Raw genomic sequence first — 12,747 nt, 5'->3', positions numbered from 1 at the left:
TTTTATTTGATTTGGACTAACGCTATTATTGTTGAATTGCTTCCAATATTAATGTTGATTCTATTATTATTATTTATGATCACCATATTGCATGTTTAAAGGGAATATGTAATTGAAAATCACACTTAATTAGATAATTTGGACAACCGGTTTAGGTTCCTTTTTAATCTTGTTATTTAATCAAGTGATCACAATACTGTAGAAGTATATGTTGCATTAATATTCAACCAATTTAGCTTAATAATAGTTTGGAGCGAATTGAATCTTTGTTTGCATGCCTTTGAGTTTGCAGGAATACTTTTCATAATATGAATCGAGTAGAGGCCAATACGGGCGAATGTGACTCCATAACTCACTTTGTACCATCATCCCCGATCCTCCTTTCGTGGTTCCGAACCATATGGAGTTAGTAATCTCATGGATTATGAATGGGGTGTAACCTTCACGGGTCAATCATTGTTGCCTTTCGTTGTCCCTTTTCGTGGTTGCCTTTTATGATCCGTGAACGGTTTACAAGTTCCTTAAAAACTTGTTGGCGGCTCCCTACTTTCCCTGTCCCTAATCGTGTCCCTAATCGTATGTGTCAATTCCCACTTCCTATGAGTGCCAAGCATATTCACAACATGCTTTAACGTAGGCGCACTTCGAACGACGTCTACACTACCCGAGTCGGATCTAGATGTAGTCGGAGCTAAGCTCCGATGAACCGGGGTGGGCAACCTTAAAAAAAATGGTATTCCATGTTTTTCTATGTGGCTTGGTGGTTTGTTGACTTATGCTTTGCTCCTCAATGAGTCTCACTCTGGTGAGTTCCTTCACCCAAAATTCTTACTTTGTTGAAACCACCAACGATGATCACTGGATGATTGCTATAACTTTAATTTTGAGTTCAAAAATAAAAACTAAATAGCTTTATTACGTTTTTCAAGATTAAAAAATATTGTGTAGAATGGACTCACGTGAGTCCAATTATACAAACTGAAAAAGAATTTTTTTTTTTTTTTAATTGTCAGAAATTAGATGATAATGGTCAGATATAAGATTATAAGTGTCAGAAATTAAATAATAATGGTCAGTTTTTAGATTTCTTTTGTTTGATAACAAGTTATATTGGTTAGGTATTAGATTTATTTTGTTTGATAATAGGTTATATTGGTCAGATATTAGATTTATTTTGTTTGATAATAGATTAAATTGGTCAGGTATTAGCTTCTTTTTGTTTGATAATAGACAATATTGGCCAAGTATTAGCCAGAATATCACAAATTCAAAGAGAACCTCTTCAACTCTCTCTCCATAAAACGGCGGAATTCCAGCAAGAATTACATACAAAACGACACCAGCACTCCACACATCCACCTTCTCATCATCATACCCATTTCCGGTGCCACGTAACACGGTGTTCCGACCACCTCATTCATTCTCCCACCTTCGTTGACAAACCTAGTCGACCTGAAATCGCAGAGTGACCCGATTTGTAACAGGGTCGAATAGGATGTTGTCGGCTTAATGTATTTAAAAGATGTTAATGTGAGGGTGAGGGTCCTTCTTCCACGGCGGCGAAGAGCGGCCATGGTTGAGAATTGGGGCGAAGATTGAAGGAGACAGAGTGAATTGAAGTGGGTTTGTGGAGGAATGTGAGGGGGAGGCCAGGTCGTCGACCGCCAACAGACAAGGCATTGGCATAGGCCGGGTGAGGGATGAATGTGTACATTATAAACTGGACTCACGTGAATCCGTTCTACACAAAATCTTCTCATTTAGAAACCATATAATATTATATGTTATATACTTGTAATAGCTACAAGATTTCATTATAATTACACCTAACTCATACAACGCACAGTATTCACGTCTAGTAATTTAATACACCGTTATAAAAACCTGCAAGCATTCATCCCTAGTATGACAAATTATACACCAGATAAACTAAGAGTAATCACAATGAAACTCCTCACACTCAACTGGGTGCTCTAATATTGCATCACATACCTTCTTACTCCTTTGTAGCTTCTTCCCTGGCAAGCAATTACGACGATCATCGAACACGACTCCTTTTGATGTCAAGTTCCCACAAAGCCCTTGCTCCTCGCAGAAGAAGTTATAAGAAAGTGTAAAGTTTGTTAAGTTTGGCAATACACATATTCCATCAGACACTTCTCCACTCATCATATTATGAGCAAAATTTAGCTGCTCCAAGTGAGCTAATCCTGCTATACTATAGGGTATCCGACCTACTAATTGATTGTAACTCACGTCTAATACCCTCAACTTATACAAGTATCCAACTTCCTCTGGCAAACACCCTGTTAAACTCGTGTTGATCAGCAAAAGTTCTTCGATGGAGTTAGCGAAATTTGCTATGCTTGGAGGCAAGCACCCACCGAATTTGTTATTTGCGAAAACAACCACAGAGGCTGTGGACATACCTAAGTTAGACGGGATTACACTAGTGAAGCGGTTGTTATTGACAAATATTGCATCAAGGGACTTATTATTGAACAGTTCAGAAGGAACTGATCCTTCAAACTCGTTGTATCGAAGATCAAGGTATTTGAGGGAGGGCAGGGAGAGTACTACAGATGGAAATGGCCCAACAAAGCGGTTGTTACTAAGATCAAGTTCATACAAAAGGGTAAGGTTGGACAGAGTTAGTGGAAGGATCCCACAAAAACGGTTGCTGTTTATATGGAGGAGAGCGAGGTCAGCAAGAAGGCCGATTTCATCTGGAAGGAAGCCAGCTAAGTCCAGGTGATTAAGGTCAATACCCGAGACAACAGTGGTGGTGTTGTCGTCGATTGCAGGTCCACAGTATATTCCTCTGTAGCTGCACACAGAAGGTCCTACCCAGTTGGAAGTGTAGTTTGTTGGGTCAGAGTAGATGACCTTTTTCCATGCTTGGAGAGCAATGTAGGCTTGGTTGAGCTTGGGGTTAGCAGCAGGAGATTGCGAGTTCTTGTGATTGTGATGAGGGTGGGAATGATGAGTGTTGTGTTTTGTTTCGAGTTTGTGTAACAGCGAAAACAGATATAAAACAAGAAGAAAAGAAGTTTTTGATTTTAGTGAACCCATTTTGGTGTATGCTGTGGAAAATACTTTATGACCTTGCAGTGCTTTTGTAAGGTTTTAAAAACTTCATTTTCAATCAATCATAATCTTTTGCTTTCAAAAAAAAAAAAATCAATCATAATCTTTTCGGTCTTCTGTATAATCATTCTGTGCCAAAAGACGCCTATTCATTCAATGATATTATATCAGTGAGTACAGTATCAGTTGTTTTCCATGGTAGTTGGAGATTAACATTCTTAAAGGATATTGTTGTTGGGATATGGTTCGTAACCATAAGTGTGTCGTTTGAACAAAAGTAGTCTGAAGTCTATATATTCAGAACTACCAAGCTTGAACATCAGATAGGAAGATAAGTTGTCGACAACGATTTACCTCCTTCCAGTGTTGCTTTTGGTGCTCTAAGTAGTGGAATTGGAGAAAGACTGCATGTCCTCCCAGCACTAATATGAAAAAGTAGGACATAACTTCGTATTTAAGGAAAGGGATTATTGAAAGTCTTGCAAATGAGCAAATTTTTCTCTAAAACCATCTGAAGCCTGTTAGTTTCAAAGAAAATTTATGATTACTGCAGATAAGTCAAGCTACAGGCTCCAAGTTCATACCAATATTTACTAAATGTTTCTGATCTCATCGTAGATTTCGGAGGAGCCACTACCTAGAAACTAAATAAAATTTGATTATACTGAAAAAATGTAGTTCAACCAAGATACCTAAAAAAAATTTTAAGATCTTTTACAGATTCGTGATAAATCATCAGTTGAGTTTAATGATCGATGTTTTTGTTTGAGAACCGATATCAAGTAGATGACTACTTATAGAAACTAATCCCATAAGTTTACTCTTAAGCATGGATCAAACCATTACACGAATGAGCAAAACTCGGAAGCAAGGTCATAAGACATTGTACATCACAAGACAGCCCAAGTAACGCGTGGTAAGATGTGAATTAGCATAATACATTCACTCTCATTCATTGACAATTTCCAACGTAGTAAGAGAGGAGATTGAAGGCTCTTTTGCTTGTTGATCTACACTATTGTACCATTGTGGTCGTCTTGTGTAGTTGGTTTTTTTTTTAAGGTTGCCCACCCGGTTCGCTCCGACTACATTCAGATCCGACTCGGGTAGCACACCTAGCTTATGGTGGGTGAATCTCCCAACAAGAGTTTGTGCATACGGTGAGGCTCGAACCCGAGACCTCCCTTAAGCGACATCAAGTTGCTTACCACTTGAGCCAACTTTTGTTGGTTCGTCTTGTGTAGTTACTTATTGAGGAATAGCAATTGAGGTTTTGTCTCTGTAAGATGATCATAACAACTAGTGATTTCACGCATGATCCATAATAAAAATGCGATCTTAAGGAAAAACAAAGGTTATATGAAAATACTCTTATGAATATCTATGACCATAAGCCATAAGTATGGTAAAAAACACTTACATCACCTTTGCTGTAGTATAAGAAGTATTTTTGAGGCTACGAAAAGAAATAAACAATTAGATCGAAAAGATGATCTTATAATCAATAAAACAAATTCACTGACTTGAAAACGAAATTTCGGCGCAACCGAGATGAACAATTATATTCGCCGGCAAGTTCTCTTAGGTTAACACACCACTTCCACACAAAGACACTTTTGGGTGGAAGATTGGAGTCATATAAACTTATACCCAAAAAGAGGAATGTGTTTAGCTTAATATGTTTGGATGTAATCTTGTAATCTGAATTTCTCAACCATGAAATATACAATGAAAGATGGGATAATCAAGAGATGAAATATCCAAAAAGCCAAAGCCTTAACAAAAAATTAAGGTGAGAAAAAACCCCTTAAAACACATTGTTAAGGTGTTACATGGAGGTTACATGGGCGTAGCCAAGTGAGTCTCGCGCCCGACAGGGCGAGCTCCGCCCGATGGCGCACCTGAAAGGGCGAACAAACGACGAAAATCAACTTTACTCTCGTGCCCTTCGGGCCGCCACTATCCTGCGCCCAATCATATCAAAAGACATTTGTTCTCACGCCTAATCGGGCAACCGAGCAAGAGGTCAGCTACCTTTCCTCTCTTTACTCCAACAACCTTAATGCGCATTTTATTTTCTCATGAAAAAATTTCACCAAAATTGCTTATGTCATGTTTTTTCTTTCCTCTTTTTTGTCATTCCAAATTCAAGATTGGAAAATATTTCTTAAGAAAAAAAATAATAAAAATTAAAGTGGAAACAAAGTCAAGTACTAATCTAGTTTACAATAAAATCCTACCACCACCTGTAACTTGTCAATCCGTCCGTCCCCAGTTTTCTCCAATTGCTGTTAGCTGAATATCAGAAGCAGCTTGTGATTGCCAACCATTCATGAACGAAAAAATTACCAAGACAATGGAGTGAGGCAAAACAGAAGAAACCTATGATGAACAGCTCGAGTAAATTAGCAAACAATATAGATAAATGGTACTAAAAATGGCAATGGCAGCAACTCTCCAAATTTAACAATTCCAACAAAATACATTGTCTATTCAATTATTTTCATATTCATGGCACAAGCCATCCAAACGTAAACTGCAAACCTGAACTTGAGCATAAATGACAACACTTCAAAATTCAGAAAGACGGTCCTGTGAAGAAAAAACAATAACTAGTACAAGGAAGCATAAATAGATATGTCGGTTCTATCAAAATTATTCTAATATTATACGCTTAAATAATGATCAGAAGACACCGGTTTTCTTTTAATATTGATCGTCATCATAGGAACTTAGCCACCACCAGAACCATATTTCTTGCCTAGGAGAACCAACTGTAGCTTGTCATAACCAGCAAGCACACCAGCACCTGCAACAGCACGCAAAATGTTGGCACCAGCCCCCTTGAAAAGAGATTTTGTGCCTTCCTTCTTCATGATCTGTTGAAATGCATCAATAGAACTCTTGTATTTAACTGCCTCTCCAGAGGTCATCATCATTCTTCTACGCACAGTGTCTATAGGGTAGGAAGCTAAGCCAGCACCAATTGTGATACCCCAACCCAACAAGAAACTAGCAACAAAGCTATCCTGCAAGCATCAACATTACCAGTATCAGTTAACAAATGGAAGGGTTTTGAGCTTTGAGCACCCCTAAAACAAAGTCATACATGTGCAAAGCATTTGTGAAGCATAAAAAATTGACAGCATGCAGAAATAACTTGTCATGAACAGGCATATTACCTGTAGTCCATCAACCAACACCACAGGTTTAAGTGAATCATACATTCCAAAGTATAATCCACGGTAAACAATGATTCCAACACATGAGATAGTGAAACCACGGTATAGCCCAGCTATACCATCTGTTTTGAGTGTTTTCTTATAAACATCAATCATACCATTGAACTGCCTATCACCACCGCCTTTCTTCGCAATCTTAGCATCATTAGCCAACCGTGTCCTAGCATAATCCAATGAATACACAAAGAAAAGTGATGTAGCACCAGCTAAGCCACCAGATGCCAAATTTCCCGCAAACCATTTCCAGTATCCATCCTTGTCTTTTTTGAAATTAAACATCCTCTTAAAATAATCCTTGAAAGCAAAGTTCAGGGCCTATTGGACAATCACATCAATAACCAATTAGCGGGAGTAGCACAAAACATTATGAGAAACAAAGAGGCAAAAAAAAGATTTAAAAGAGTCATGTATTTAGCAAACCCATTATATTGGACTCCACAATGGAATTTGAAACATCAATAATGTACATGTCTTTCATTCTCAAACACCCAAGTATCTCTTTCTAGGAAAAGAAGAGTTAAGAGACTTGTGTATTTAGCAAAGCCACAAAATTGAACACCACTCTTTGATCTAACTCATTTATCTACTATGGCCTTGTTCAGCAATTAGCTATTTTTGTAGGTTGTTTTACTCGTTGGTTTGACCAAAAATTTTTATCAACTGCTTTTATGTACTATTGGACTACTATAAATTTACAAAAATGTTTGAAAATTTTGATATTGTTGGTTGTAGCTATGCAAAATAACCACTAAGGACATTACTCGCACCACTTTTCATATTATGCTGTCTTAAATTACTTGCAAATCTTATAAAATGGGCATAGTGTCTAAAACCACTATTTTTATATTATTTCTCCCACTTTAATTTGGTCCAGCACCAATTAAATATTAAAACACACCTTAAACCCCATCACTCGTTTGATCTAGGTGGTACTGAGTTAATGCACTTTAATGATGAGATCCTTACCAAAATAGTATTGTATTAGTAACCTAACTTTGCCTTCTCTAGTTGGACAACTTTTGGCAGACTACAAGGGTCTATAGTGGAGTTGTTGCTTCTTCAACTTTTGGTCTTATTGATGTAAATATCCACCATAGTGATGTCCTGAATTGTAGTTCTATGCTATTTTTATTGCTAATGACTAGTTGGTTATTAAGCAAAATATGCAAAAAGGACAATGTGGTTTAGGCTTTTAGCTCCTGATGTTATGGCCTTTACGGTTCTAAAGAAAGGAGTTTAATTTTTGAGGGTCACATAATGTATGAAGCACTATGAATTTCTTGTGTGCTAGCTCCTAGGAAATATACATGTTGATTTGTTGTTGCAGTAACAAACAAAGAAGCCAGATAGCTGCATAATTACAGCATGTCAGGGGTAAAAGTTGGTTGAAAGTATTTGATCCATATAGATGAATAAGTGAGTAGATGATGGAAATATTGAAGAAAAAAAGAAACACCCAATTAGGTTATTATCATTTAGAGTTAGCAGATGACTTTTGGACTTGATTGAGCCTTGATCTCACGCAGAATTGACCCAAATGTTACTAAAACCATTTGAGATTGGACCTCAGATTTTTACATTAGGCTCAATTGGCTTAAAAAGCTCAAGCCAAGCCCTGGAATATGAGCTCACAAAGCTTCAAGCCTTATCACACAGCATACCCATATTTGGAATGGGCTCAAAGGTTCTACACACCTAAATTTGAGGGTTAGAAGCCAAAAGCCAACCACAATAAGCTAGTAAAGCTAGCTTATCAGTATTGCCTGAGCTTTTAGCCAAAATAAGAATCAAACATTATAAATTTGGCTGCTTGACCACTTCAAAAATTCAAAAGTCAATGAAAAAACTAGCTAAAATCCATTCACCAAATACCCCCTATGTTTCTCACTCTCTCTTAAATCTAAGCGCTTGGTCTTCTCTAGCCCCAGATACAGACATGAAGACAATAGGATTAAACAAACTACTTTACCAATACTTATGCTATGAATTCATTACAATCATCAACAATAAACAGGGGGCTTGATTGTAAGTCAAAGAATATATATATTCTGCATTATGGCACAAGCCAAAAAAAGGAAGCTACTCACCTGGGTAGGAAAGTATCTGATAACATTAGCTGTGTTTCCTCTCCAAAGAGAAATCATGCCTTCATCTTTAATGGTTCTAGCAAAACAATCAGATATACCCTTGTATGGTTCAGACAACCGACCAGTTTTAAGCATTTCATCTTGATTCTGAACCAAGAGCTTAATTCGTTCAATGGGTGCAGCTGCAGTCTTAGAAACAGCAGCAGAAACCCCTCCCATAAGAAAATCAACCATGAAGTTTTTCTCTGCTTTCTCAGCCACTGCAGGCACAAAAATCGGAGAGGATAGTGGAGATACATTTGTCAGGCCAGTACCCTGGTATGAGTACAACACGGGATTCTGTAAGCATCCATTTACATAGGGACTGCTGAAATTGTGAGCTACACAGTTCCTAGCTTGCAAACTGGGTGCAAATTGAGACATGAAGTTAGACTTCCCTTGTTTCTTCTTATATACTGATGGATACCCTAACCCATCCATCATGATTGACTTACAATCTGCAAATTAACAAGATGGAATTAACCACAATGAACTTCAAGCAGTCAACAGAATAACAACTTAGTAGAATCGCTATATTACTTTTGGGGAACAACTCAGAAAAAATAGCTGAGGGTGTTACTAGCATAGATAATCAACTTAGACAAATGCTATGGCTATTTGGAAAATGAATAAATCGGAGTATGGTTGATGGGTAACGAGTTAACGACTTATCCTGTAATCTTCATTTATACAAATATGTATAGAGTCATTCTACGAAAACCAGTCTATGGCAGCATAGAGGATGACATAAACTAAAAATGACATAATTATAGACCAAACTTTACACAAATATAACTATGCCCTAAAACAAACAAACAAACAGAATAATAATGAACACGGATCACGCATTTTTTTTTGTATATAATTTTTCTTTTCCTAAATAAATAAATAAATCCAAGTGGGAAGACCAAGGGCCTGTTCATATTTACTGAACTGAGCTGAACTGATTGGAGCTGAACTGAACTGAACTGATTAGAACTGAACTGAACTGAACTGAATTAAGCTGAAATGAATATTTTATGTGAGAGGGAAATTAAGAGCTGAACTGAACTGAACTGATTGGAACTGAACTAAACTGATTGGAACTGAACTGATTGAACTGATTGGAGCTGAACTGATTGAACTGAAATTAAGTAAATATGAACAGGCCCCAAATAGAACTGGATAGATTATAAAGTAACGGTCAGTGATAAACATAATAACGAAATGAATCATACTCTGTGAAACAACAGAACATATAGACTGTAACCAAATAACATTTATATATAAAATAATTCACATTTTAACAATATCATTACAGTCTACTATCTATAATATTAACACTACAAGTTAGAGAAACAAACTAATAATAAAAGCTTTTTTTTTTTTTTTATCTTTTTTTCAAAATTTAACAATCAATGATATACTTCTACATAATAAATAGAGGATGGCATTATGAAAACGATAGAAATATAACTGTAAATAATTCATAGTAAGCAAATTGCATTTATACATAAACTAAGAACAATGCAAAACTTAGTTTTCTAGCAACACAAAAAGTCAATCATATGTTATAGCCAATATGGATAAAAAGAAAGAAAATGGAAATACAGAGTATGTTACGAATAATTCCAGAAATAAGAGAAGGCCAATGACCCATTAATTGACAGATGTTGGATTTGTTGATTGATGGAGTATTTTATTTAATGTTCATATAATACCAAATTATTCAAGTTCTAATCATCTTAGAATCTTGTAAATTAATTTTGATTAAACCAACCCAAAAATTATACAAGTAAAACAATAACATACAGTGTAACACATTCCAAAATGCACTAAAATAATAAGTCAAATATAACAATGAAAAAATTAGTCTAACAAAAAATTATGCAATTAAATTTATGAAAAAAAGAAACAGATATAATAATGTATAATTATATTAACATTGTACAAAAAATCATACTAATAGTTAAAAAAAAATGAAAAAAAGAAAATTTTCAGGATCATCTCTTAAATCTAACTAATGATTGTTGTTAAGAAAATTACGTGAAATTACGATCTATTTTCATAGTTCGATCCTATTATAAACGACTATAAACAACAACCTACAATACATTAGCAACAAAATTTGAAAATTTTTTCACAAGAAGCTACAAAATCAAAAAAATTCTTCTCAATTAAAAATATCAACGTAAATAGCACATAACCAAATTCGAGAAACATAATCGATCGTTGTAATTTGCATAATTTCAAAAATTATTGCCAAAAACTCAAGAATTTACCTTACACGGACACTTAATGAAAAATACTGAATAAAATTAGCGTTAAATACAAGATTGAAAGATTGATATACGATGATTTTAAAATGAGGGAGGAAAAAAAACCTAACCTTTGAAGCTTCTTCAATGGAGGAGAGAAATCTAGAAGGTGGAGGAGAGAGAAATGTGCAGTGTAAAAGTTAGAAGGTTCTAAAATATGAAAATGTAGGAGGTAGATTTATGACACGCGTAAATAGAGTAATGACAACCGTTCATCTCAAGTTGGTACGAAAGTATTACGTATATTTGGAGGAGATTTATACTTCCTCCGTTTTCTTTTACTTGCAACACACCTTTTAGGCACGTAATTTTAGGAGATGATTAGTGAGGGTAAACGAGCGATTTTATCAATATAATTTTTACACGAAGATTAGAATAGGGTTACGTATCATTTGTAAAAATTATAATGAATAATTTATTCGTTTACATTACATAAACCCGACCTCAAAACACGTGCCACAAGGCTGTGTTGCAAGTAAAAAGAAACGGAGGAAGTAGATTTTAGTAGTATTATACCGTTACACTGTATCATAAAAAGATAAAGAAAAAGAAAAAATAAAATAAAATACGTTGTTCGAACTACGAAGTAGTCATTCTGGATTAGCCCTGGTTATTGAACAGGGTAGTCCAATGGGCACCCGGGTCAAGCCATTTTAAAAGGGCCATGATCCTCTAATTATCTAACTGGAAATGGCTTCTATACCGTGTCTTATAAGAGAGTTATTAATGTGCTTTTGTGAAGAGCCCTATAAAAATGAAAATAGATATAGAGTCATTTATATTAGCCACCTAAATGAAAAGATGTACATTCTCTCTCCTCCTTTTCCTATCTTCTTTGATTCTCTCTCTTCAAATAAAGTACAGAACTAGTATAGTATTCGTGCAATTGCACGATTTTAAGAGTTCAAATATTAAATCTCATAAAATCAAAAGTAAAATTAACATAATGCATAATGGTGATAGTCTTTACATTATTTGATTATTCATTCACAATAATATGTACTCCATCTTATCATGGTGCTGCATATATATATATATATATATATATATACTCGTGAGAATTTTTCATATGTGAGAAAACTCTTTATGTTCTAAATTTTTACTCATATGTTCTAAATTTTATATCTGATGTTCTAAACTTTTTCTTAGGTGTTCTAAATTAAATCAAATTTTCTAATTTAGTACTCTCATGTTCTAAACCATAAATTAGTTAAGTTTATGTTAAATAACTTGTTCCAAAATTTTAACTTATGTGTTCTAAATTTTAAAATGTGTGTTCTAAGAATTTTAATTATATGTTCCAGATTTCAAAGCATATGTTCTATTTTTTTACTCGTATGTTCTAAATACTTTACTCACACTTTCTATATTCTATATTAGTTTGTTCTAAATTTTTATTCACATGTTAATAATCTTAAATCATATGTTCTAAATTTTTATTCACATGTTCATAATCTTAAATCAGATGTTCTAGATATTACTAGTATGTTTAAAATTTCATAAAGCAAATTTTATAAATTTTTAATCACTTGTTCTAATTCTTATGTCGGATGTTCTAAACTTATTACTCACACAAATGTTTTAAATTATTACTCATATGTTCAAATTTTTAATTTGAGTCCCATGTTCTAAATTTTAACTCGCATGTTCTAAATTTTTACTCACATGTTCTAAATTTAAAATCAGTTCTCATATAAGTATGAATTCTCACATATGAAGCTATTCTCACCGGATCCCTCTATATATATATAAAATCGAGTACTAAGTTACCCCCACAGATATATAAAAGTTACCATGTTGTGAATAAAAGTTATCTATTTAATGAAAAACCTATACTTTTGTATCTAATGGAGACTGTATACTTTACATTAATAAAAGGAAAATCTATATCTATATCTATACTTAGTATTTAAAAACTCAAACCAAAAAGACATGTGTCCTCATCCTATTACACTTCTCCATGTTCTTTTCCAAGGCAATGTGCCACATGTCATC

At 34.7% G+C, this 12,747-nt stretch overlaps 1 protein-coding gene and 1 pseudogene across 1 annotated transcript; both read right to left on the bottom strand.

The window, feature by feature from the left end:
* Positions 1-1,929: 1,929 nt before the first annotated feature.
* LOC145619729 (leucine-rich repeat extensin-like protein 6 pseudogene) lies at positions 1,930-3,072 on the bottom strand (annotated as a pseudogene).
* A 2,459-nt stretch (positions 3,073-5,531) lies between these two features.
* LOC145619267 (ADP/ATP translocase-like) lies at positions 5,532-10,939 on the bottom strand. Its single transcript, XM_081673925.1, has 4 exons — positions 10,824-10,939; positions 8,417-8,913; positions 6,270-6,644; positions 5,532-6,116 (listed from the first exon to the last, which is right to left on the bottom strand). Exons 2-4 carry the CDS (start codon positions 8,897-8,899, stop codon positions 5,820-5,822), a joined length of 1,155 nt encoding a protein of 384 aa, XP_081530051.1. The 5' UTR covers positions 8,900-8,913; positions 10,824-10,939; the 3' UTR covers positions 5,532-5,819.
* Positions 10,940-12,747: the final 1,808 nt, after the last annotated feature.

The sequence above is a fragment of the Chenopodium album genome, chromosome 27 (assembly GCF_948465745.1).
Source record: "Chenopodium album chromosome 27, dcCheAlbu1.1, whole genome shotgun sequence".
NCBI lineage: Eukaryota > Viridiplantae > Streptophyta > Magnoliopsida > Caryophyllales > Amaranthaceae > Chenopodium > Chenopodium album.
The sequence above is the reverse complement of the archived record's forward strand: the minus strand, read 5'-3'. Positions and strand labels throughout refer to the sequence as shown.